Genomic DNA, 27,436 nt, shown 5'->3' with positions numbered 1-27,436 from the left:
ATGGGGTTTTGCCATGTTGGTCAGGCTGTTCTCAAGTGATCCACCTGCCTCAGTCTCCCCAAGTGCTGGGATTACAGGTGTGAGTCACTATTCCCAGCCTCATGCCACCACCCTGAAAAACACAAGCCAGAGCACAAGTCACAGTAAGCCTAGATGCCTTCCACGTGATGTTAATTAAGCCTGTAGGAATACAGAGTGCAAGAGTTAAGGAGGCTTGGCACCCTCCACCTAGATTTCAGAGCTTGTATGGAAAAGCCTGGGTGTCCGGGCAGAAGCCTGCTACAGGGGCAGAGCCCCCACAGAGAATCTGTACTAGGGTAGTGTGGAGGGGAAATGTGGGATTGGAGCCCCCCTACAGAGTCCCCACTGGGGACACAGCAGTTGTAGGAGCTGGTTTAAAACAGACAGAATATGCTGAGTCCCACCTTCACTACTACTGCATATTGGAGATTAATTTTGAACAGGAATTTTGGACAAATGCAAACAGTCCACAGCAGAAGGGAATAATTATTTGACTAGATTTCTCATCAGGAATGGTGGGGACAGAAGACAGGGGACATCACCTTTAAAGGAAAGCACTGTCAACCCAGAAATCTATATCCAGCAAAATATTCCTCGAGGAATATTTTGGACAAGGGGGCATAAAGAACATTCTCAGATGAAGGAAAACTAAGAGGATCATTGCCAGCAGACTTCCTCTAACATAAATAATTCCAGCTGATGGGAAATGATTCCAGAAGGCAACTTGGAACACCAGGAATAGGAGAAAATCTACAGACATGTTAAATAGCTGGGTAAATAGATTTTTTTCCTTTTAAAATCTTTAAAATTTGTATGACTGTTAAGCACAAAAAATATACTTACATATTATGAATAAACGTATGTAGATTTATAATATATGATGACCATAAAATAAAAAAGGGAAGGCAATGGGACAGTTCTGGTGCTGAAGCTGGGAGTCTGCAGGCAGGCCGTTGGGAAAAGGGTATAAGGTGAGGAGAGCAAGGAGAGTCAGACACCCATTTGACAGGAAGGAGGCCTAGCTGCGGGCCTGTCTGCTGCCCCATGCTAACGGGCCTGCAGATACATGACAACAGGCATGAGCTACAACAGTAGTGCCTGGTGTCCCTGTGGCAACTTCCTGAGCATCAGAATAGGGCTGCTGCTTCATTTCTGGTTTCCAAATCTCACAAATAAGTGTCTCCTGTGGCCCAGTCTAAAGGGAAATATAAAAGGAGTTCTAGAAATGGAGCCTGCTCAGATTGACAAATTATATACCCACCACACTCTTCTTGTCCCTCTCCAGAACCTCAGAGGTCAGGGCCTGGAATTTTGGAAGTTATTGGTGAAAAGAATCAGAAGAGAACCCAAACCCCAACTACTATTTTCAGGCAAAGAAAGGGAAACCCACGAAGGCCATGAATGGCCCATGGCCAACGCCCATGGTGGAGCTAAGGCGATCTCTAGCCTCCTTTCCAGGTCACACCCCCTGAAGGCCTCTTTCGGCAGCAGTGTGGCCAGCTTGGCATTCAGTCTTGCTCGGGTACCTACTGTAATGATTATAAGCAAGGGTTTTGGGGTAATAAGAACTGAGTTTGCAACGGCAGCTTTGCTAGTTCTTAGCTTTACCATCCTCAGCAAACCATTTCATTGATGCAACCCTGTTTTAAAATCTGTGCAATGGGAATGCTAGCGTGGGCATCATGGGCTTCGTGGGAGAACTCAGAGATGACGCAGGGGGCGCAGATGCCTTGCAGACCACAAGCACTCACTGCATGCACCATGGGTTCCTTGAACTCAGAGCGCTGGCACTGTGTTTTCTTGCTTAGAGAACAGCTATTCTGGCATCCCTTTGCTGGGGGCCAGAGAACACCCCCAAGATGGATGGCCTGAGACCTCATTGGCCACACTGATTCATGCCGGCTCGTCCTAGACTTGGGGAGCCTTCTACCTTCTCCCTTCCAGGGGTGTCAGGAGTCACCCGAACTGTTTCATTTTCCTTTTCTTGGCTCTGCTCTGCTGTCTTTGGAAACCCGCTTCTGAACACCTTGTCCAGGGTACCCGGAGATGAGGTGCTGACGAAGGCACACATGACCCTCTCTGGGCTCCTGGAGCTTCTCTTTCCTCCTGACCTCAAAGGAGCCAGGCTCCCATGCTGGCTGCTCAACGGAATCATCTGGGAGTGAATTTTTAAAAATCTGAGTCTAAAAAAAAAGCAATTGTAATCAGATGAGCAAAAATTTTTTTTTTTTTTTTTTTTTTTTGAGACGGAGTCTGGCTCTGTTGCCCAGGCTGGAGTGCAGTGGCCGGATCTCAGCTCACTGCAAGCCCCGCCTCCCGGGTTCACACCATTCTCCTGCCTCAGCCTCCCGAGTAGCTGGGAGTACAGGCGCCCACCACCTCACCGGCTAATTTTTTTTGTATTTTAGTAGAGACGGGGTTTCACCGTGTTAGCCAGGATGGTCTCGATCTCCTGAACTCGTGATTCGCCCGTCTCGGCCTCCCAAAGTGCTGGGATTACAGGCTTGAGCCACCGCGCCCGGCCGCAAAAATTTTTAAAAACTGAAAAAAAAAGAAAGTTAAAAAACCAAGGGCTGGGCTGGGCGTGCAGGCTCACGCTTGTAATCCCAGCACTTTGGGAGGCCGAGGCAGGTGGATCACCTGAGGTCAGCAATTCGAGACCAGCCTGGCCAACATGGTGAAACCTCGTCTCTACTAAAAATACAAAAATTAGCCTGGCGTGGTGGTGAGAACCTGTAATCTCAGCTACTCAGGAGGCTGAGGCAGGAGAATCACTTGGACCCGGAAGGCGGAGGTGGCAGTGAGCCGAGATTGCACCACTGCATTCCAGCCTGGGCGACAGAGCAAAGCTCCATCTCAAAAAAACAAAAAACAAACAACACACACACACCACCACCACCAAAATAGAGTTAGTGGCTGCATCCACACACCACTGTGTCATGTTAGGATGGATCCCGGGCAATCAAAATGTTTTTTAAAAGTCCCCCAGGTGAGCCCAATATGCTCCCTAATGTTAAAACTCAAGGCTGAAGACTACCAATCTAACAATTCTGTTATAATGCTGCTTGAAAACAAAGGCAACTGTGTCTACTGAGCTGACAGGACAGCAACAGAGTTCCTCCTCCCGCAGTTTCAAACACCCAAACTACAAATGCCATTTCTGCCATTTGACTTGACAAATGCCTTCTGTACAGAAGGACAGGGTGACGATAACTCAGGTCTTTTCAGTCATGGAGGGATCCCTTGTGTACAAAAACTGCCTGTGTGGTGCTGTATGACACTATCAATTCTATTTAAGTCGAGGCTAAATTTTAGTTTCCTCCCTGAATTATTTATTCCTCAATGAATGGTGAACCCCAGGAGGTGGGGGCGATTGTGGGGGCGGATGGGTCAGGAGAGAGATGTCTGGTGACTTCAAAAACCGTCGCTAAGGCTGCTGCAGTAACAAATTCCACAGATGACCACCATGCAGCACTCATCTCTCGCCTGGCCATTGGGCAAATTTATTATTCCCCCTAAGGCCCAAACACCCCATTTTACCCTCCCTGGTAATTTGTGTATGCATACTGAACGAACCAAGCTGGCCAAGAGGGCTGTGTGCACACGCTTCTGGGTACGGAAAGAGACACGGAGGCGGAGGTCAAGTGCCTTTCAACAGGCACAAGTGTGGGGAAGCTGACTACATTTCCTGAAGTTACTGTTTTATAAAGCGTGTTCCACTTCTATAACCATCAGCAATTACCCCTGGCCAGGGCAATTCTACCCTGTCCCTCCACCAGTGCCCCTGGGAGCTCCTTTCATGGGTCACTGTCCATCTGTTCCTCCTATCTCACCTCCACCCCAATTCCAGCCTAATGATGAGCACGTATTTCTGTTGGACCAAACTTCAGTCGGTAACTGAACAGCACAGCTGGCCTCAACGCACCTCATTACTGTACAGAGAAGAGTCCAAAAGGAGCAAGGAAGGAGGGCTGGGCTGGATAATGAAACTTTTTATATCTGAATTACACAAATCCCCACCAAGTAATTTCAGCATAAAGCAAACCAAATGGCAGACGAAATGGATGTTAGTACCTTGTAGTTTACTTCAGTAATACATAACTTCTAATCCATGTCCGTCTTGTTTCTGCTTTTAATTCTGCCATTTCCTCTTAAAATTTAGGGTTTAACAAAGACAACAGGGCTACTGTTTGCCAAATCCCAGCTATTAATTCACAGCATAGAAAAGTCAAAGCTATAGCAAAAAATTGCTCATCTGCACAACTTTAAAAAATAGTTCAGTACATTTTTGTTATAAAATTCATTTACAGGAGGTTATTCACATATACTTGTCAAATTTACTCCTGATAATTCACAAAAACATACAACTCAACAAACTGCGCACAACAAATCCAAGGCAAGTTATATACAAAGAAACAAAACAAGTTTGTAAGTAGCACATATTCATGTTGAAGTAACTAATATTGAAAGAAGACAGGGAACTTTCTCTTAATGCCATGGCAAAGACAAAGCAAAGAGCCACACTTTACACCCTGTAAAAATAATAGCCCTGTTCAACAACGCTGCACTGACAGCCACATCAAGAGGGGCCACAGTAAACACATTAAATGCCTTTGGCAAATACCTGTACCAACCGGAACGAGTGAAGTTTCCAAAGTAATGTCAGGGACAACTGCATTCCGCTGTGAAAGGCCGTCACAGGACACAGGCTCACTTGTTAGCAAGGATGACGTAGTTCTACCACTGATTCTTGCAGAATCAGATCTAGTGAGTGGTGAACCAACAGGTGAACGGGCATCAAACTTAACTGGAAATAATACTGTTCAGTGTGTGGCAGCAAAATATGCATTTTAGAGAACACTTTTCTCAAATCAGGTGTTAACAGTATTAACATGAGCAGTGTGGGAGACACCCTGACCCCAGCTGTTTTTCCATGCCTCCCTTTGGAAGCTTAGGAGTTTGTACGTTCCCTAAGTGGTCACCACTATAAGCGTCTGCTAAAATGGGCACTTCATCAAGATAACAGAAAAGTAAACTTAAAGTAACGAGATTTCTTCCCAAAGGCACATGGAAGAGGCTGATAAAACCCCTGACCCAGACAGAGTGGGGCCCATCCCTCCCCGTCCTGAACTGTCACACACTGCATGGCCAAGGACAAACTCTCCGCCCCCACACAGGAAGCAGCAGCTGCCTCTGGGGACAAAGCACTCTAGGAAGTCACCTGCTGCCTGGGTTTTAGGAGTCTTCAGCTGACGTTAGTCAGATGTCAGGACACCAGTAAGAGAGACACAGGTAATGAAATCGAATGTTCAAACTTTTGGCAAGCAAAAGTTGTTTTTTAAAGCTCTTTATAATCTGCTCAAGTAGAATTTCTAACACAAAATCCTTTTTTGCTTAAAAATGACAAGGGAAACGTCAAATAATGCACATGAACCTTCAGTTACTTTCCTACCCCCAAATGAGGTAGGGGCTGCACCGCATTCACTACAGACCCCTAGTTTTTACAACTGTCAGCTGGACATTCTCATGTTTAGGATCCTCCAATTCACTGTGTGGCTGCTTGGAAAACTGGACAGAATCAGGCAGCCCGCCCCTCCCTTGTCCCGAGCCTCCTCCATCTCCATTCACCATGGCCAATTTTTTTCCCCCACAAAACACTATCACCTCTAACGGTAACTGGAAACACCTATCAGATATTCTAAACAACATGTGTTTTCAACAGGTAGATGATTTCTGAAGATCACAGGAAGTCTGCCACTCTCTTCCCAGTTCTGAACTCTTCTGGTTACCCTTCATTTTAAACCGGCTGCTCCTTTCCCGCCCAAAATATTCTATTTGGCCTGCCCCAGCGGTTCCCAGGCTGCCTGGTGACCAGAGTCCCTTGGGAAATGTTGAACACAGTTTCCCAGGCTTTCTGGAAAACTAGTTACATCTGTCTGACATCTGTAAGCTGAGGTGATTCTTCCACAGCTGAGTCAGCGCTCATCTAGCATTTGGCAACTACACGTCTGTACCTCACCAGTCACACAAAGCTCACAATATGCTGGGAGCATTCAAATGATAGTTCAAGAATTATTCTTTCACTCCATATTCTTCTCTTTCAAGAAGATTAGGGATTTGAGCTAGGGAACTATGTGCATACTAAACAGGTAAATGAACTCATCCCAGAAATAGAATATCCTGGGCCTGTGTCTAAAAATGCACCATGTCAGCAGGATTTTACCTAACACAACTCTGCTGCCCAAAGTGTCCCCCAGGAGACTCCAGGTTTTTTTTTGGGGGGCGGGGGGGTTTGCTTTTTTTAAATAGAGCTAGAGACACCAGCACTAACTCAGCTTATTCCAAGCTAGGCTGTTAAATAAATCTGTCTTGCCCTAACAATGGTTGAAAGGACCTGCCCTCCTCCCATCTTTTTTTTTTTTTTTTAATATAAAGTTTGTTCTGTTGAAAAATGATAAACATTTTAAACAGGGGAAAGAAAAGCGGTCTACTAGATTAAATTTTAAAAGGATTTTGTTATTTGCTATACAAATATACATTTCAACTTTTACAACATTCACTCCAGTCTGACCTCCTTGTCTATAGAAGAGTAAGAGATCAACATTTCCAGTCTCTGACTTCAAGGACATTATTACTGATACACAATGCCCTCTGAAAGCTTTTGCAAATGACAGAAAGTACTGAAGATGACCAGAGGCTCAGGCATTAAGGATGCATTTTCCGTGTTTTCCAACAGCACACAAGCTCCTTACAAAAAACAAATAAGCTTATCTAGATGGTCCCCCGAGCTGGTCATCTTCAGTTTACAATATGCTGTGGCTGCTGGCCCATGTCATTGGGCTTTCCTATAAAAGCTTTCTTTTCTTGGAACTGCTGTCCTCCTGCTCCGGTCTCCTCTTGTCCCACCTAGAGTTCCTCCTGGTGTGAGGGGTCTCGGAACCACACTTCTCCTGCTCACCTTCACTGAAAGCCCTGGCCTCTCTCCTGTGACAGAGCTCCTCTTCTGGGTCATCACATTTGCTCTGACACGTGGAAGCCTCGGGACTGGCAGCTGGAGGTTCGCCCTGCACGGGAGGTTTGTGGCTGCTCAGAGCAGCCACTACGGCAGCAGGCTGCTGTACATGGCCCAGGTCCTGGTGAACGACAGGGAAGCTCGGCTCTCCTGCAGGAGGTGTTGCTCCAGGATGCTGGGGGCTCGAGGGCTGTGGATCCCATAGGAATATTCCTCCTTTGACCTCAATGCCCATCCTCTTCAGCAGTCGTGGGTCCCGAAGTTGGTCATGAACAGGAGGTCTTTCAGGGTCCTTTGAAGTAACAGTAAGAGTAGTTTCCCTGGAGTCAGAGGGTGTGTGGTATAGAGAAGCAGCAAAAGATGTCTTGGCAAATCCACTGTCTAGCTTGCTGCTGGGCAAGCCACCCTGGGGTCTGGATACCTCTGGGGCTATGGTAGGAGGGTGAGTGAGACTTCTCTGTAGCACGGGCTTGAGTTTCAGAATCTTCATTGCATCATGTCTATAGTTTTTGTCACAGGTCTTAATAATGGCACCACGCTTCTGAGCATCCTGAATCAGCTGATTCCAATGCTGGTTTTCCTTGAAACAATGAGAAGGGAGAAAGAATTACACCCCAAAGAAACACTGCTTGGGAAGCACAGAGTTCCAGCTTTCATTTCTGAACAAGTAATATATATTATTGTATGAACAGATTCTCAAGATTCATTACTCGTCAGACAAGCATGAAAGGAAAAAATAAATTCGAATACAGAATGATAAAGTCCCATTCCTAAAGAAAAAGAAAAGACCTGGTCACAGCCTATAAGGGAGAACTTCAACTTTTTTTTTTTTTTTTTGAGATGGAGTCTCACTCTGTCGCCAGGCTGGAGTGCAGTGGTGCGATCCTGGCTCACTGCAAACTCCGCCTCCCGGGTTCACACCATTCTCCTGCCTCAGCCTCCCAAGCAGCTGGGACTACAGGCGCCCGTCACCACACCCAGCTAATTTTTTGTATTTTTAGTAGAGACGGGGTTTCACCATGTTAGCCAGGATGGTCTCGATCTCCTGACCTCATGATCCGCCCACCTCAGCCTCCCAAAGTGCTGGGATTACGGGCGTGAGCCACCGCGCCTGGCTGAACGTCAACCATTTTTATCGGTGCATTCAACTGCAATGCAGGTCTGCGCTAGTCACTAGGAGCATCATGTTGCTATTTCTATTTCAATTAATTAAAATAAAACAAAATATAAAACTCTGTTCCTAAATTGCAGCAGCCACATTTGAAGTACACAGCGGTCACACGTGACTAATGGCTGTTGTACTGAGCAGTGCAGACACAAAACATTTCCATGATGACAGAAAGGTCCTTTGGACATTGGTGATCTAGAGTACTGCCTACACCTCTTGGCAGGGCTAACATTCCCAAACAGGAAGGTCTGGTTTCAGAAAGCAAACTTCTGAGTGCATGTGACTATTCCAGAAAAAGGCCCATGGCTTTCATTGGATTTCCAAAGGCCTCTCAAACCCCAAATGGCTAAAACATCTTCATCACTGAGATCGCCAAGAGATCATCTCACTTTCTGCCTGTTTCCTAAAGGAGCTTCAGACATAAAATCCCATCTCGGGAAAGTCGCCAAACACATCCATCTCTCCTCTCTTCCCGACAGCTTCCTCACAGGAGGCTGCTGCTTTACAACCACTAGAACTCAGGTCTCTTTAGAAAGAAGAAAGAGAAGAAGAAAAAGGATAGCTACCCTCTCATGGGGGCTCCTGTACTATTCCTAAGGATATGTTAGGGAAGCAGGGAGGTTGCACAGTATTTACTTGCTGTGTGACCTTAGTCAAGTCACTTGACCTTTCTGAGCTTGTTTCCTCATCTGTAAAATAGGAGTAATATTTTATTTAATGGATTCTGAAGTGCACATTGCTTTCACATTTTACCATTTCTGACCTTGGGGACCCTCTTGGCCATGTACCTGTCCTTGGGGATTTCATGATGAGGCAATTATAACCCTTAGACTTTTAGTCAATAAACCATTTAAAGATCTCGCCTGAAAACTTTCTACAGACATTTTCTGATAAGACAAGAAAACACCAGCATTAAAACTTATGCCTTGGGCTGGGTGCAGTGACTTATGCCTGTAATCCTAACACTCTGGGAGGCCGAGGCAGGCGGATCACCTGAGGTCAGGAGTTCGAGACCAGCCTGGGCAACATGGTGAAACCCCGTCTCTACTAAAAATACCAAAATGAGCCAAGTGTGGTGGCGCACACCTGTAATCCCAGCTACTTGAGAGGCTGAGGCACCGGAATCACCTGAACCCAGGAGGCAGAGGTTGCAGTAAGCTGAGATTGCACCACTGCACTCCAGCCTGGGCGACAGGGTGAGACTCTGTCTCAAAAAAAAACAAAAACCAAAAAAACTTTATACACTGGAGATCAAGGGTTCTAAGAAAATCCTGGAGACAATGGTGAAACTCTTAGCAAACGCTACACTGCCAATCTTACTACTGCGCTGAGGATGAATGGCAACACTGGTGACTACGGACTGGGAAGTGATTCATTTGTGCTAGATTCTGAAAGTGAAATAATTTTAGGAATATCTTAACCTATTATTTTACTTGTATTTTCTCTTTTATGTATGCATAAGAATGTGATAAAAATCTGTCTCAAGTCTTAAAAGAGTCCTTTCAATAAATATGAAAGTTCTAAGTGAAAATAAAGCACTGTATCATAGTCTAATAATGGTACATAAAATAGTGGTGGTGCATATTATAATGAATGGTTTGTTGAATTTGATAAACTATGGTAATAAACTGACTTCACAGTAGTTTTTTAAGGTTTGGAGAAAGTCATGTGACCAGAATAAAATGCTTGGCACGGTGGCTGGCATATTCCAGACAGGTCTGTGGAGGGAGTGCCAGGCTGTGTGGCTCAGTTCTCTTTCTCACTCAGATCTCTAGAGATCCTTAGCCTGTGGCTCAAACACATATGTGAAGCAGATGGCCTTGCTATTTTTGCTAAGTTTACCACACCTAAAGTTGGTGTTTAATCCATTCCTAAGATTACAAAAACAGTTCTGAGCAGGCACAATTAGCTTTGGTTTTACAGAGGAAATCAAACGCTTTAATGATTGATCCCATTTCCAGAAGGGGAACTAGGCTAAAAAATTAAAAACAAAAACAAACAAATCCCCAAAACAACAAAGAAAAAGCCCAAGGACAAAAAAAGTTAGAAAGCCCAGCTGACAAATTGGGAATTTTTAGATTCTAGTCTGTCTCTTTTTGTAGCACTGCCTTCCTAGAGTGAAGACAATGTCGGTGCCATTAGCTGGAGGTCAGTGGTCTGTACAGTTGTGGAAGGGTGTGTGACCCAAGGGCTCCCAAATACTGTCTAAATGGAATGTGAATAAACTTCCAAGCCCCAGCTTCCCATGTCCTCCTTGGGCTGCCCTGCCTGCTGCACCGCACGCTTCATAATCACGATGGGCCTCATCCATCCACAGAGTGCACTGCCAAGACACATCAACACCCTGAGTTGCCAAATAAAGGGAGGATGAAAAACAGTAGTGCCCATGAAGCGCCTTTAATCAAGGCATCACTAAAAGATGTATCTCTAGTAACATTTCATTTACTTTTCAGGTTTAAACATGATGAAAATCTGTAATATTAAACATATTTGTCTTGTTTTGCTCAACTGTACAAATAAGTGTTAACAGGCTATTCAACTGACAAGAGATCATGTTTTAACACTCAGATCCTTATGGTCACAGGAAAAGCAATTTTTAAAAATCCAAACCTATATTTTGAGATAACTATAGATTTACAGGAAGTTGCAAAGAAAGCACTGAGAGGTTGCATGCACCCTTCACATGGGTTCCCCAAGTAGTTATAAAAATCAACTTTTTAGGCCGAGGTGGGATGACTTGAGCCCAGGAGTTTGAGACCAGCCTGGACAACATGGTAAGACCCTGTCTCTACTAAAAGCACAAAAAATTATCAGGGTGTGGTGGTACATGCACCTGTAGTCTCAGCTACTCAGGAGGCTGAGGAGGGAGAATAGCTTAAATCCAGGAGGCAGAGGCTGCAGTGAGCTGTAATTGCACCACTGCACTCCAGCCAAGGTGACAGAGCGAGACCCTGTATCCAAAAAAAAAAAGGGGGGGGGGAATACAACTTTTTAAACTTTCAAGTTATACAGAAATTATCATGAGAGAGATGTAGCTCAGTGAGATTAATATAAAGGCTTTTAATTCTAAAAAGAGATTACCCCAGTGAATCTCATCCCAAACAAGTAGGAATAGAAATACAATTTCAAAGAGAGGAAAAAATAAAATAATATTGCTTTCTATTCCACTGAATATATTTAAGAGCGATGTAATAGTTTTAATTGCTGTATTTTAAAATGTCAATATTGATAATACATCAGAAACATAATCTTCAGTAATATTTAAACGTACAAAGAATTTTTCTATCAACTTAAAAATGGGAGGTACATAAAAATAAAAGGTACACAGCTTTTAAAACTTCCTTCAGAGTAGGCATACAAACGACAAAGGCGGGAGTGATAGAGAAGAGTGAAACGAGAAAGGTGTATCTGAGTGCCACCTGGTGGCAGGAACCAAAACCAGGGGAAACAGCCACCAAGTTGGCTCTTCTTAGATGAAATCAATGACTTTATAAAAAGAGAAATGAGAAAACCTACAAAGTTATTACCCCTAATGAGACAAACAGCAAATACGTGAGACATCTAGCTGTGGTATCAGTGAATTAAGTTGTACCATTTGTCTACTAAAGTTGGAAACTCGTACACCTCTTCCAGAGGGGCGCCGGTCCTGGCAGAAGAATGCCGGAGGCGCTAAGTGCTAGAGAAACAGAGTGAGCAGCACGGCTCCCAGTGCCAGCAGAAAAGCAGAGCAGAGTACGCGCCTGCAAACTCTCTCTGGCATTAAGCTGGGCCAATAAACAGTCACATTTACTGAGTGTTTACTAAGTGCCAAGTAATTGCTATGGCACTTTACATTTGTGGATTTAATATACCTTCTTAACAATAATCCTATGATGTGGATAATTTGTTTTAAAATGGTCACCTTGAGAGCCCAGTGTAGATACTTGGGTTCTGGGCTGAAAAAAGGCGAATGGTTCACGTGTACACAAAAGCTCCTAGGAAGAAGTTGCTGGAAAACATAACAACCATTATTTTGTAATCCAGAAATCATTTACAGTTTGATGGAAAATAAGAACAAAAACTCAAACAAACAATAGTAACAACGGGTAAATTTCTGAGCTCTCTGGTACCTACCATCAGGGTCCTCAAATGTCCGAGGATGAAGAGGCTGTACTTGGCTCGTGTGATGGTGACATTCAATCTCTGCAAACTTGCCAGGAATCTAGGCAATAAAAAAAGAGTTCCTTCTTTGTCTAGAATGATTTAACACACCTGTGTGAGACACAGGTGGACTCCACAATGACTTAGTGTGCCCGAGACACAGGACGACTCTAGAATGACTTGGCGTGCCCGTGTGAGACACAATGTGGACTCTAGAATAACTCAGCGTGCCCGAGACACAGGTGGACTCTAGAATGACTCAGCGTGAACGTGTGAGACACAAAGTGGACTCTAGAATGACTCAGCATGCCCAAGACACAGACGGACTCTAGAATGACTCAGCATCCTCATGTGAGACACAGATGGACTCTAGAATGGCTCAGCGTCCTCATGTGAGACACAGATGGACTCTAGAATGGCTCAGCGTGCCCATGTGAGACACAGGTAGACTAGAATGACTCGGTGTGCCCGTGTGAGACATAGGTTGGACTCTAGAATGACTCAGCGTGAACGTGTGACACACAGGTGGACTCTAGGAATGACTCAGCATGCCCATGTGAGACACAGGTGGACTGCAGGCAGCTTTTCCGGGATTCCTCCACTCCTCTAGAAGTCACAGTGCTTTCTTACTCTCTGTCCCAATACAGGGTACCGGGCACAGAAGAATTCCTATTAAAAACAGTAAACAAACCAAAACCTCAGGGCTTCCTTCAAAGTGATGTATCTATCAATTTCCTATTTTTACCTGGATGAGATAATTGGAAATTTTAACAGTGCAATCTTGAAGACTTAAAAAATCCTAAAAATGTGGTACCAGCCCATTCACTTTATTCTTACATTTAAATATATCCAGGTTGTTAAGATATTGTAGAACTAGTGTAGAAATACATGAACAGCAGATAAATACTTCAACAGCTCAGAAAAAGAGCTCAGAAATAGAACTGGTGTACGACAAAAGTGAAATTTCAAATTAGCTGGGAGAGAAAGGACTATTTATAAACTGACCCTGAGACATAACTGGTCTCTGTATATGCAGCCCATCCCAGGGAGAGGCGAAGATTACTTTAATTACTATTTTATTTGAAAACAAACTAATTTATAACCTGTAAATTCTATCTGCTTCTCGCCGGGCACGGTGGCTCACGCCTGTAATCCCAGCACTTTGGGAGGCCGAGGCAGGCGGATCACAAGGTCAGGAGATCGAGACCACGGTGAAACCCCGTCTCTACTAAAAATACAAAAAATTAGCCAGGCGCGGTTGTGGGCGCCTGTAGTCCCAGCTACTCGGGAGGCTGAGGCAGGAGAATGGCGTGAACCCGGGAGGCGGAGCTTGCAGTGAGCCGAGATCGCGCCACTGCACTCCAGCCTGGGCGACAGAGCGAGACTCCATCTCAAAAAAAAAAAAAAAAAAAAAAAAATTCTATCTGCTTCTCATGACAAAGAACAAATAATTATGTAAGAGTCTTGGTCTTGGGGGAATATTCTGTCACTCATACAGATTGTCCTTAGCATCTTAAATACACTGACAGTAGTTAAGGTTAACAAACTTAGCCAAAGCAGGAAAACACAAAAAACAATGACACTTTGACACATACCATGGAGAGTAACATGCCTCTGCAAAGTATACTTAATCTAATTGTCTATTTGAATCTTATTAAATAAAAGAACAGATTCACACTATGAAATGGGTTAATATAAAAGACACCAAAACCAGGCACGGTGGCTCAGGCCTATAACCCCAGCATTTTGGGAGGCCGAAACGGGTGGAGCACTGGAGCTCAGGAGTTTGAGAGCAGCCTGGGCAACATGGTGAAACCCTGTCTCTACAGAAAAATACAAAAATCAGCTGGGCGTGGTAGCACATGTCTGTAGTCCCAGCTACTTGGGGGGCTGATGCAGAAGAATTGCTTGAACCCAGGAGGTGGAGGTTGCAGTGGGCCAAGACTGCACCAAGATCTAACAGTGGGTCTATTTCACAACTTAAAAGAGAAACTTTCATAATATTACACAGGTTTTCACAAAAGAAAATTAAGAAAGCAAATGGTGTTCTCTAACAGTGATAATGAACCTAATCCTGAATTATAAACAAGCAACAATGTATAAAAGTATAAAAGAGCAACAATGACAGTAACTCACCCAATTGAACCTTGCCCGCTATTTGCTCTGACACATGTAACAATAACACAATCCTTCTGCCGACCCTGGAAGGCATCCACAGTATCTACTTCTGCTGGTCTATTTACAAAAGAGAAACATATTTACTGGAAAAAGGAAGATAATTATTAAATAAACATATTTATAAACTAGTTTTTGGTTTTTTGAGAGATAGTCTAGCCTCACTCTTGTCCAGGCTGGAGTGCAGTGGCATATTCATAGCCCACTGTAACCTGAACACCAGAGCCCTGTCTCAGCCTCCTAAGTGGCTAGGACTACAGGCATAGACCAACACCCTAATTTTTCCATGTTTTGTAGAGATGGGGTCTTGCTATATTGCACAGGCTAGTCTCAAATCCCTGGCTTAAGCAATCCTTCCACCTCACCCTCCCAAAATGTTAGGATTATAGATGTGAGCCACCTTGCCTGGCCTTACAGTCTTTATTTTTAAAGAAACTTTAAAAAAAAAAGAAAGAGAAAGAGAGTCTCACTACGTTGCCCAGGCTGGACTCAAACTTCTGGGGCTCAAACAATCCTCCTTGCCTCAGTCTCCCAAAGAGATGCATGCACCACCATGCCTGGCTGCTAAAAAATTTTTAAAATATTTTCTTGGAGGTTAGCCTGAATTCCTCCTCTCTCCATTCCCTGGCAACCACTAATCTACTTTGTCTCTACAGATTTTCTTATACTGTGAGTTTCACATAAATGGAATTACAAAATGTGATTATTTGTGACTGTTTTCCCTTAGTATAACATTTCCAAAGTTCATCCATGTTGTAGCATGTGACAGAACTTCATCCCTTTTTTTCATTAATATTTCATTGTACCACACAGTACAAGTTACTAAGACTTAGTGTTAGATGGCAGCACTCCCCAAACTGATCTACAGATATATTCCAACTGCCTTTTTTACAGAAATGGTCACACTGATACTAAGTCTTTGGCTGGACGTGGTAGCTCATGTCTGTAATCTAAGCTCTTTGGGAAGATCATGTGAACTTGGGAGTTTGAGAACAGCCTGGGCAACTTAGTGAGACCTCATCTCTACTAAAAATGAAAAAACACCAAAAAATGCAAAAAACAAAACAATACTAAGTCTTCCAGTCCATGAAAACAGGATGTCTTCACATTTATTTAGGTGGGTTTTTTTTTTTTTTTTTTTTTTTGAGACGGCGTTTCACTCTTGTTGCCCAGGCTGGAGTGCAATGGAGGGATCTCAGCTCACTGCAATCTCCGCCTCCCGGGTTCAAGTGATTCTCCTGCCTCAGTCTCCAGAGTAGCTGGGATTACAGTTGTGTGCCACCATGCCCGGCTAATTTTTGTATTATTAGTAGAGACAGGGTTTTTTTTTTTTTTTTTTTTTTTTTTTTTGAGACGGAGTCTCGCTCTGTCACCCGGGCTGGAGTGCAGTGGCCGGATCTCAGCTCACTGCAAGCTCCGCCTCCCGGGTTCACGCCATTCTCCTGCCTCAGCCTCCCGAGTAGCTGGGACTACAGGTGCCCGCCACCTCGCCCGGCTAGCTTTTTGTATTTTTTAGTAGAGACGGGGTTTCGCCGTGTTAGCCAGGATGGTCTCAATCTCCTGACCTTGTGATCCGCCCGTCTCAGCCTCCCAAAGTGCTGGGATTACAGGCTTGAGCCACCGCGCCCGGCTGAGACAGGGTTTTACCATGTTGGCCAGGCTAGTCTTGAACTCCTGACCTCAGGTGATCCACCCACCTGGGCCTCCCAAAGCGCTGGGATTACAGGCGTGAGCCACTGCTCCCGGCCTATTTAAGTGTTCTTTTAATTCTTTTCAACAATGTTTGCAGTTTTCAGCATGTAAGTCTTATATTTCTTTGGTTCTATTTATTCCGAAGTGTTTTATTCTTTTTGATGTTATTGTAAATGGAATTGTTTCAACTTCCTTTTCAGATTGTTCGTTGCTAGTTGTATCAAAATATAATCAACTTTTACATATTAATCTTGCATCCTGCTAAGCTTATTATCTCTAATAGTGTCTTTGAGTGGATTTGTCAGGGTTTCTAGAAATAAGATCACACCACCTATGAAAAGAGATAGTTTTGCTTTTTTCTTTCCAATAAAGATGCTTTTTTTTTTTTTTTTGAGACGGAGTCTGGCTCTGTTGCCCAGGCTGGAATGCAGTGGCTGGATCTCAGCTCACTGCAAGCCCCACCTCCCGGGTTCACGCCATTCTCCTGCCTCAGCCTCCCGAGTAGCTGGGAGTACAGGCGCCCGCCACCTCGCCCGGCTAATTTTTTTTGTATTTTAGTAGAGATGGGGTTTCACTGTTTTAGCCAGGATGGTCTCGATCTCCTGACCTCGTGATCCACCCGTCTCGGCCTCCCAAAGTGCTGGGATTACAGGCTTGAGCCACCGCGCCCGGCCATAAAGATGCTTTTTACTTCTTTTCCTTACTTAACTGCTCTGGCTAAAACCTCTAGTACAATGTTGAAAAGAAGCAGTAACAGTAAGATTTTCAAACATCTTTCCTGATCTTAGAGGAAAGGCTTTCATTCTTACTATCAAGTATAATGTTAGCTATGAGTTTTTCGTAATTGTCTTTTATTAATAAAAAAAGTTCCTTTGGGCCGGGCACGGTGGCTCAAGCCTGTAATCCCAGCACTTTGGGAGGCCGAGACGGGTGGATCACAAGGTCAGGAGATCGAGACCATCCTGGCTAACACGGTGAAACCCCACCTCTACTAAAAAATACAAAAAACTAGCCGGGTGAGGTGGCGGGCACCTGTAGTCCCAGCTACTCGGGAGGCTGAGGCAGAAGAATGGCGTAAACCCGGGAGGCGGAGCTTGCAGTGAGCTGAGATCCAGCCACTGCACTCTAGCCTGGGTGACAGAGTAAGACTCCGTCTCAAAAAAAAACTTCCTTTGTATTCCTGGTTTGATTTTTTTTTTTTTAATCATCAAAGGGTTTTGGGTTCTGTGCAGTTTTTTTTCATATCTACTGAGCTGATTATGTGGGTCTTCCCATTCTTCTAATATGGTATATCATACTGATTTTCACATGTTGAAGCAATCTTACATTCCTGGGATAAATCCCACTAGGTCTTGATGTATAAATCCTTTTAATAAACTGCTAGATTCAGTTGGTCACTATTTTGTTGAGGATTTTTGTATCTGTAGTCGCAGGGATTGGGTCTGTAGTTTTCTTGTGATGCCTTCCCTTGGCTTTGCTATCAGTGTAATACTGGCTTCGTAAAATGAATGTGAGTGTTCTATTTATTGGAAGCATGTGAGAAGGACTGGTGTTCATTCTTCTTTTAATATTTGATAGAATTCACCAGTTTAGTTTGGTTCTGGGCTTTTCATTATTGGGAAATGTTTCATTATTTGTTATATAGGTCTGATTTTTTTTTTTTCAATGGAGTCTCTCTCTGTCACCCAGGCTGGAGTGATGCAGTGGGGCAATCTCAGCTCACTGCAGCCTCCGCCTCCTGGGTTCAAGTGATTTACCCACCTCAGCCTCCCGAGTAGCTGGGACTACAGGAGCACGCACCACGCCTGGCTAGTTTTTGTATTTTTTTTCAGTAGATGGGGTTTCACCATGTTGCCCAGGCTGGTCTCAACCTCCTGACCTCAGGTGATCTGCCCGCCTCAGCCTCCCGAAGTGCTGGGATTACATGTGTGAGCCACTGCACCCAGGCTATAGGTCTGATTTTCTATTGTTTTCAAGATTCTATTTTGGTAGTCTGCATGCCTGTAAGTTAAGATGATTTTAAGGTTATGGATTTCCATAACCTTAAATCTTTAAAAAAATCTTTAATCTAAAAAAAAAATCTTTAATTTTAATCTTAAATTTTACTGCTGAGGTAAGAAGGAAACAAAAACATCATCTTCATTCTACACATAAAGGCAATGCAAGGGTTAAGTCATTTATTTAAAGTGAAATGTCACTTTTAGTCTTGCTGGAACAAGAATTCTGATGACGAAGTCATGGAACTGAAGGGTAAAGACCTGGCAAGTTTCTTAGTCGATTCCACTGCCAAGGAGAATGTTGACATTCCAACTGCCAGGAAGTTCTGCCCAGGAGCTCCACAGCACAAGTGTCTGAAAGCCAGCAGCATCCCGGCTTCCTTGTGCCACATCACCAATGTGCACAGACCACTCCTTAAGAGTTTCCTTTTCTTCTTTCCTTCTATGTCCTCTCAATCTAATTCAACAAGAAAACTGGAAATATTTATAGAAATACCTCACCCTTGGCCGGGCGCGGTGGCTCAAGCCTGTAATCCCAGCACTTTGGGAGGCCGAGGCGGGTGGATCACGAGGTCAGGAGATCGAGACTATCCTGGCTAACATGGTGAAACCCCGTCTCTACTAAAAATACAAAAAACTAGCCGGGCGTGGTGGCGGGCGCCTGTAGTCTCAGCTACTTGGGAGGCTGAGGTGGGAGAATGGCGTGAACCCGGGAGGCGGAGCTTGCAGTGAGCCGAGATCACGCCACTGCACTCCAGCCTGGGAGACACAGCGAGACTCCGTCTCAAAAAAAAAAAAAAAAAAAAAAAAAGAAATACCTCACCCTTTTCTATCGAACTCTTTGTCCAAATCCTTCTGAATCATCGTCTTCTGGGCCTTGTAATGAGTTATTATGCCAATGTTTCGAAAACTAACATCCTTTCTTTTGTCTTTAATAAGCTTAATTATTTCCATCACCAGTTTTATTTCTTGAACATTTATGTATGAGCTAAACAAGATGGAAAAAGAAAACACAATGTTATCAAAACTAATAGCAGGCTAATTGCTAACTTAAGTTCCATTGAGTTTGTTTCCCATTATAGTAAATGGCAGGCAGATAGGTTTCATCTTTTATTCAGCTAGCAGTGACTCCACGAGGCTGTTACCATGACCATTAATATGGTATATATGAATAAACGTGAAAATGCTATGGTAAATATGAATACATGTGAAACGTCCAGTGAAAAATGAAGCTGTAGAGAGAAAAGAGTTTGAAATCAACTGAAGTTTAGGCACCACTTTCTTCATCTGTTAAAAGAGGGATAGCAGTAGTAAGAACAGCAGTATTAATAAGAACAAGGATGTGAATAAGACATAGCTAACATGAATTAAGGATTGACTATCTTCCCAACACTGAGAAAATGCTTTAGATGTATGATCTTCCTCGTCCCCCACCACTGGCTGCATACAACAGACACCACACAACTGAGCAGTTGCCATCCACACAGATTCAATGTGAAGGATGTGTCCTACTTGACCCCAGTTGAACAACATGGGGCCCTGGAGCAGGTTCATGTCCTCTTTATAGTCCTCACCAGTCTCATATCCTGTACTCTCAACCCCTCCTGAAACCACATGCTCCCTCATGACCATACCAGACCCGAAATGCACCAAGACCAGGGGATGCACTGCCCCTATCCCTTGATTCCTGAGGATACCTTACCCACCTTGCTTTACGAGCCTTAAATACCCATTCTCCTAACTTTGAGAATTACTATATGGACAACCCAGTCAGTGAGCGATCTCTTCCATCCCTGAAATCTTCATTTTCCTTGGTCCCCTCCCAGATTAACCCTCTCTGGTCAACATTCCGCTCATAACCCTCCTTCCTGATGCTCTGGGGCTTAACTCACAATCCTCTGCTCTCCTCCAATAGGTCCCATTAAAACCTTTAGGCTGCAGTCCCTCCAGCACTACAATCCCATGGCCAACTCCTCCTCTGTATGTTTAGCCTCTTCAATGAGTGTTCCCTACTTCCACCTCTGTATCCTATCTAACACCTGATTCTCGCCTGAGGACGCCACCTGCTCTGCAGTCATCCCATGATGTAGAAGTGGGATTTGTGTTTCCTCCTACTTCATGACAGCGTGGTGCTTGCATCTGTGCCAACAAATGCTGCCCCTAGACCATTCCTCCCCTAGTCTCTCACAAGAATCCCCGGCTCCTCTGACACTGCTGCTATCTAGCAACACCACCACTCCTCTTTGCTGTCATATACAGACCACCTGAACACATGCCCTTATTCACAACCCAATACCATCCAACCTCTGTCACTACTTCCTTCCTCCCTTTCACATCCTCATTCAACTGAATTTATACTTAGCCTTCACAGTACTTAACCCAACTGGAATAACTGCTTACCTAGGTGATTACCTGGTGAAGGTCTGTCTTCCCATGAGATCACCATCTTGCAACAGGCACGTCTGTTTCCCTCACTGCTGTGAGCTCAACAAGTATCTACTCAAGTGCTTGCTTATGACATTAGGTAATATTATCCCCATTATACAGAAAAAAGAAGCATCAACTTAAGTGAAAATGACTGTGCCCTGACACTAGGCAGAGAGATGTGTATAGGAAATGTATTTAACAGAAATATGAATGCAAATCATGTAACAATTCTGGGACTATCAGAGGACTGAGGCAAGAGGAGAACATACTCATTATCCCGTCTTTCTGAACCATCTCCGACATCAAACACAAGGTATGGTTGAAATGGCCAGTCTGATGAACATCGAATGGTTTCTGTCTGTCTGTAAAAAAAAGCAGTCAACATTCAGAATAAAGTCAAGATTTAAGAAAATATTTTGGTATTACTACAATTTTTTCTGTGTGGTGATGTGGGCTGGGGCAAGTAAGAGGATAACAGGAATATTCTTTTCTATACGTATATTAGTGAAAGGTACAAAACAAATTCTATTTCTTTCCTGGTGCTAGGAAAGGTATCTTTATCATTAAAATATAACAAATATGATTGGAAAGACACTCATAATAGAGTAAGCCACAGAATACTATGTTGAGTAAGGTCCCACATTTTTCCTTCAAAAATTTAAAAAGTAAAAAAAGACATGCATGGTAAAAGCACTGAAATGACTCTCGCCTGTAATCCCAGCACTTTGGGAGGCCAAGGCAGACGGAATGCTTGAGCTCAGGAGTTTGAAAGTAGCCTGGGCAACATAGTGAAATCCTGTTTCTACAAAAAGAAAAATACAAAAATTTGCCAGGCATGGCGATGACTGAGTGTAGTCCCAGCTACTCAGGATGCTGAGGCAGGTGGATCAATTGAGCCTGGAAGGTTGAAGCTACAGTGAGCCAGGATTGTGCCACTGCACTCATTCTGTCTGGGTGACAGAATGAGACCCTGTCTTCCCAAAAAAAAAAAAAAAAAAGGACTGAAAGCAGATATACCAAAATGTGTTACCAGTGATTATTTCTGGTTAGTATAAATATAGGTGACTTTTTCCCCCTTTCATTTTTATGTGCTCTGCTGTATTCAACATGATGGCTATTATAACAAGAGAAAATTATTAATCCTCCATGATTTACGCTTTTTATGACAAGACCTAAGAAGAAGATAGTAAAATGTCTATTCTTCATAAGTAGCTAAACTACTAAGGTTACGAGCAGTAAGGTGAACTCACCTATTTGTTTTTAAGTTTCTGTTGTAAATATAATTAGAAGGGAAGAGGCATATATCTGGATGCATCCTGTACTGCACAGTGAGCTGCAGAATAGGCAGCCTGCTGATCATGTTGTGTTCTACATTCTCTTCCAGCAGTCTGCAGAAGCGAGCCATCATTGACTGGTCATAGCCATACTCCTGTGCTTTCTGTGAGGGGCAAAATAAAGCAATAGTTTCCAAGAATTCATTTCTATCTTTCCCACTATTATAAACACAATTACTGAGATCTAACACGTACATGGCAACGTTCAGGTAGCATAAGATTACCAACCACAGCTTCAGACAAAAAAGGTGTTTCTGACTCTGATCCTCAAAATGCCATGAATCTTTTTTTTTGGAGACACAGTAGCGCTCTATCGCCCAGGCTGGAGTGCAGTGAGTGGCATGATCTCTTCTGCAACCTCCACCTCCCAGGTTCAAGCGATTCTCGTGTCTCTGGCCTCCTGAGTAGCTGGGATTACAGGCATGAGCCACCACACCCAGCCAAAATGCCATGAATCTTGAATACATGTGGAGGTATTTTCTACTCATATACTGCTAATGAAAGAGATACGATCTCGTGAAAGACGACTGATGCTATTTTGATGCTACAAGATGCCACCCAAAAAAACCAACAATAAAGGAAGCAGAGAAATGTAACACAGATTTTAACAATTATTTCCAGGGGTATACCCTCACAGACAGATATACTGAATGCCACTGTAAACAAGCCCTTTGAAGACAAAATTCTTCATTCATCCATCTAATGTGTACTAAGCACCTATAATCTGGAGTGCCAAGACTGCCAGAGTGAATAAGATCAAGTTTCACGGGACTTAATTTCCAGTGAAGGAAACAGACTCGACTTATGTGTTAGCCATCTCTAATCCAAAAATTCAAAATATTCCAGTGAGCATATCCTTTGAGCGTGAACTTTAAGTATAATGTCAGCACTTGGGAAGTTTCAGATAGTGAAGCATTTCAAATTTTTGAATTAGGAAAGCCCAAGCTGTGCTAAATGGATTTCACAAACCAAATAATGGGTTATACTCTGCAATCTGAAAAACAGTGACCAAAGTGACAAACGGGATAAACTGTCTTGATGTTATTACAGTTGTGCCTTGGGATACACTTTCCAACGGCAGCATCATAGAAAGTTTCAAAAAGTACTTTATCTTAAATAACCTGGAAGTAAAAATGTGCTGAAAACTTCACTAAGATGATGGAATCTTCATGAGTGATGTGAAAGATACTGGTACTGAAGATGTGCAAAGCCTGAATAAACTTGTTTCACAAACTATGAGAGTGGAAAAAAGGCACTACTTCTTAACCTATTCATATGTGTGATTTTAAACAGGTTTGTGTAAGTAAAAAATAATAATTATTAATAGACATATGACAATTTTGCCTAAATCCTCAAAAGTTTATCTGCGTTAGCTCACAAAATCTAATTTTTAATCTTTTCTTTGGGCAAACAGAAAAGGAACTTATATAAGGTAACACATCTGCCTTCAGACAGAACCTTAGTCCATTCTACAAATGACACAGAATTTATTAATATATATTCTGACATGGGAGAATGTCCCTGATTTACTAATTGAAAAAAAAAAAAAAACAATTCTACACAGAATGATTTTGCCACCTTTAAACAAAATCAAACCCATGTACATATACACATAAATATATACATGTATACAAACCATATACCACTTTTTAGTAACTGACTGCTATCCCCTAGAATATCAACACCATGACTCATGGCAGGGATTTTGTCTGTTTTCTTCACTGTCATAACCCCAGGACCTAAACAGCACCTCAATTATGCTGGCACTCAGTATACACATACTGAAAAAGATGAACAAACACACAAATGCCCAGCAATATCCATTAAAAATACTCACTTTCACTGTAATTATCACTAGAAATAGGTGGTCAAAAAAGGCACCTTATGGAAATGAACTTTGTAATTATTTTCTCAAAATAGCCTGTTTTATTTGCACAACAATTTAAAAAGCACAAATGGATTTTTTTTCTAATTTTTGTTGTTTTTATCAATCATTAAACTAGGCAGTAAAGTTGAGGCCCATTAACAATCTCTCTTTTCACTATATGCTAAGGCCCTTCAATGAAATACTGCATTATTTAAAGAAATGGGATACCGAATTTGCTCTTCATTATTCTCCATGAACAGAGTTACCTGCAGCAGTTCTTCCCTACACACACGGGTTTTCAGTGGGTGACAGGTGTGCTTCTGGGCCACACACTAACGTGATCATGTACCTATGCTCAAATGTCACACAAAGACCTGCACTATCATTCTGAATAATTCCAAAGTCAAAAACCACTAACGATAACCACCTGCATTCATGCCATACTTCAACAAAAATGCTTTGAAAATGATCTATTTTCTAGGATTATTTGAGGCCACTGCTCAATTATCTGTATAATCTATGTTATTAGTAAAAAATACACATTTTATTAAATTTCAAAACCTCTTCAGATTACTTCAAAACATCTATTGAATCCTGATTCTGATGTGCATTTCCAGGAGACGTCTTCCGTGAGATTTTAAAAAAACCCAACAAAGTAGACTAGACTACAATCTGATTCTTCTCTTCCTGAAGTCAGAGTTCACAATTCTTTTTTTTCCCCAGTACCTTCACTTTCAGATGATGTGAGGGGCACAGACATGTTCTTGTATGAACAATAGAATATCAAATTCTAAAAATAGAAATGTACTCCAAAATTAATTTAACCTCATATTTCCTCAATTGGTACATATTTAAATAAAAATCAGGAGGGTGGGATTCTTCTCCTTATTTCTGCAGTTTTTCTTTTATTACTGTTTTGGTGTTTGTATGATTAAAATAAATCAGATTCAGCTCTTAAAACACGTGCACACTGCCTTTCCCAAAGGTTGGTTTCCATGGCACGTCATCCATCTAGGCTTCCAGTCCCTGACACACTGCTTCTGCCACACATACACAGAAGAACAACTATGAACAAAGGGGCATTTTTAGGAATTTTTTTTTTTTGCTTATTAAGACTCAATCCGTGCTTCTCTTTTCTCAGTTACTGCTTACTTTTCCCTCCAAACTAAGAGGCTAATCCAAGAAAGGTGTCTCTCCCTCCTGAAAACAAACGTTTTAAAAAGCCCCTTCCATTTTAAAGCAATCTGAACATAAAAAACTTACCATAGAGATGACTGTGGGAGGGAGCTGCTTGGGATCTCCTACTAGGATGAGCTTATTGCAGCGATGGATGAGTGGGGTAAGAGTCTCAATTTCACAAGACTGTCCAGCCTTGGTAAGATACAGAAGGGAAAGGCAGTCTTAACAATCTTTACCATTTATCCATATAGTTTATCTGATTAAAGTTCTAACCATTCAGAAAAGTACCACACTTCTCCTGCACCAAATGTCAAAAATAAGGATTTTCCCTGAAATCAAAAAACAAAACAAAACCAACAAAATAAGTCCTCCAGGCTGTGTGTGGTGGCTCACACACGTAATGCCAGTACTTTGGGAGGCTGAAGCGGGTGGATCACCTGAGGTCAGGAGTTCAAGACCAGCCTGGCCAACATGGCGAAACCCCATCTCTACTAAAAATACCAAAAAAATTAGCTGGGCGTGGTAGCCAGTGTCTATAATCCCAGCTACTCGGGAGGGTAAGGCAGGAGAATTGCTTGAACCCAGGAGGCAGAGGTAGCAGTGAGCCAAGATCACATCACTGCACTCCAGCCTCGGTGACAGAGCGAGACTCCGTCTCAAAAAACAAAAATGAATAAATAAAAAGTAAACTCTCCAAACACATTTTTCAAAAAAATCAAACACGTATTTTGAAGTCAGCCACCAAGTCGGCCACTACCACTTAGGAACCAGCCGTAAGTTCGGAAGGCCATGCACATCCTAGATGTGCGCTCTTTGTTCCTGCTGGACGTGAGCCTGAAAAAAACTTTTCTCCTCTAAAGTCCTTTTAAAACTTTATTTTAAAATTTTTATTTATTTTAAAAATTTTTTTTTTTTTTGAGACAGTCTCACTCTGTCACCCAGGCTGGAGGGCAGTGGCATGATCATCGTTCACCGCCTCCCCGGCTCAAGCAATCCTCTCACCTCAGCCTCCTGAATAGCTGGGATTACAGGCGCATGCCATCACACCTGGCTAATTTTTGTATTTTCAGTAGAGACAAGGTTTCACCATGTCACCCAGGTTGGTCTCAAACTCCTGGGCTCAAGTGATTCACCCTCCTCAGTCTCCCAAAGTGCCTGGATTACAGGTGTGTGCCACCATGCCCAGGCCCTTTTCAAAACTTTGTATTTGAGGTTCAGAAATCCCATTAGGAGCGTCCAGGAGTGTGTTTCCCCATAGCTGTCCTCCTGGTTCCTCAGCATGCCTCTGATCACGAGACTCAAATTTCTCTTAAATTCAATGACATTTTCTTCAACTATTTAATCATTTCCACTTTTTGTCCTTTCCTTCTGGTGAAAACTGGATCTTAGGTCTCCTGATCACTCAATTCTCTGGTTTTTCCTGCTCCATCTCTTTTGTCTTCTGACTCTACATTATGACAAAGAGCAGGTACCCAATAAATGTTTGCTCAAAGAGTGAACTAGGAATAAAGGATGTCAGGTGAACATACTATGGCTCAAAGCTGTCCAAAATTATATTAAAACTACATCAAAAGGTTACCAGAGACACTCTCAGCAGGAGCGAGACAGTCACTCAGCAGAGACTTTGTTAGAAACCATCAGTCATCCTCAAGACTAACCCCCAAATACTGGAAAACCCACTTTCACTATGGAGGGCCATTAAGGAGTGTATTTCTTTTTGTTTTTTGGAGATGGAGTCTCGCTCTTTCGCCCAGGATGGAGTGCAGTGGCCGGATCTCAGCTCACTGCAAGCTCCGCCTCCCGGGTTTACGCCATTCTCCTGCCTCAGCCTCCCGAGTAGCTGGGACTACAGGCGCCCGCCACCTCGCCCGGCTAGTTTTTTTTTTTTGTATTTTTTAGTAGAGACGGGGTTTCACCATGTTCGCCAGGATGGTCTCGATCTCCTGACCTCGTGATCCGCCCATCTCAGCCTCCCAAAGTGCTGGGATTACAGGCTTGAGCCACCGCGCCCAGCCATAAGAAGCGTATTTCTACATAAGGGAATACACATGTAATAGCACGTAAAAATCAGATGCAAAAAAACCCCACATCTCCTCAACATCTCAGCAGCCACAATTAATCTAAGACTTACTCCTCATAGTACTAGTCAAAGTTGTATGGCTGACTGTTGACTGACCTCATCAACAATGACACAGCTGAAGGGGACACCCCCTTGCCCCCGGAAAGCAGATTCAAGTAGTAAGCCACCACTTGTGCTCAATGTGCAGCAGATGACATGGGACTCTAAGATGATGATACTCTGTGTTTTCTGTGGGCGTCCTTGAACCTAAGAGAACAAAGATTAAATCAATATTCAGCTGTACATCAATCCCTGACTATGACAGGCCTATGTTTACTATAAAACACTCACTATTTATTATGTGA

At 43.0% G+C, this 27,436-nt stretch overlaps 1 protein-coding gene and 1 long non-coding RNA gene across 17 annotated transcripts in view; both read right to left on the bottom strand.

Moving 5' to 3' along the window:
* Positions 1-4,082: 4,082 nt before the first annotated feature.
* The window catches only part of SETX (senataxin), a 101,213-nt gene continuing 77,859 nt past the window's right edge, over positions 4,083-27,436 (bottom strand). For 10 of the 16 annotated variants that reach the window (XM_028834692.2, XM_077967263.1, XM_028834691.2 and 7 more), the window contains 10 exons: positions 27,189-27,338; positions 25,097-25,204; positions 21,883-22,070; positions 20,902-20,994; positions 19,029-19,193; positions 14,478-14,576; positions 12,972-13,010; positions 12,315-12,402; positions 12,103-12,189; positions 4,083-7,613 (listed from right to left, as the gene is read on the bottom strand). In XM_028834692.2, coding sequence (XP_028690525.2) covers positions 6,867-7,613; positions 12,103-12,189; positions 12,315-12,402; positions 12,972-13,010; positions 14,478-14,576; positions 19,029-19,193; positions 20,902-20,994; positions 21,883-22,070; positions 25,097-25,204; positions 27,189-27,338 — 1,764 coding nt within the window. In that variant the 3' untranslated portion in view covers positions 4,083-6,866. The remainder of the gene's footprint in view (positions 7,614-12,102; positions 12,190-12,314; positions 12,403-12,971; positions 13,011-14,477; positions 14,577-19,028; positions 19,194-20,901; positions 20,995-21,882; positions 22,071-25,096; positions 25,205-27,188; positions 27,339-27,436) is intronic. The other 6 variants (XM_028834694.2, XM_077967268.1, XM_015116511.3 and 3 more) reach the window with 2 other exon arrangements.
* Positions 15,638-19,025, bottom strand: LOC144334994 (uncharacterized). Its single transcript, XR_013405354.1, has 3 exons — positions 18,794-19,025; positions 17,376-18,082; positions 15,638-15,882 (listed from the first exon to the last, which is right to left on the bottom strand). It is a non-coding gene; the product is annotated as an uncharacterized LOC144334994 (long non-coding RNA).

The sequence above is a fragment of the Macaca mulatta genome, chromosome 15, assembly GCF_049350105.2.
Source record: "Macaca mulatta isolate MMU2019108-1 chromosome 15, T2T-MMU8v2.0, whole genome shotgun sequence".
NCBI classification, from domain to species: Eukaryota; Metazoa; Chordata; class Mammalia; order Primates; family Cercopithecidae; genus Macaca; species Macaca mulatta.
Note: the sequence above shows the minus strand (reverse complement) of the source record. Positions and strands in the feature narration are given on the sequence as shown.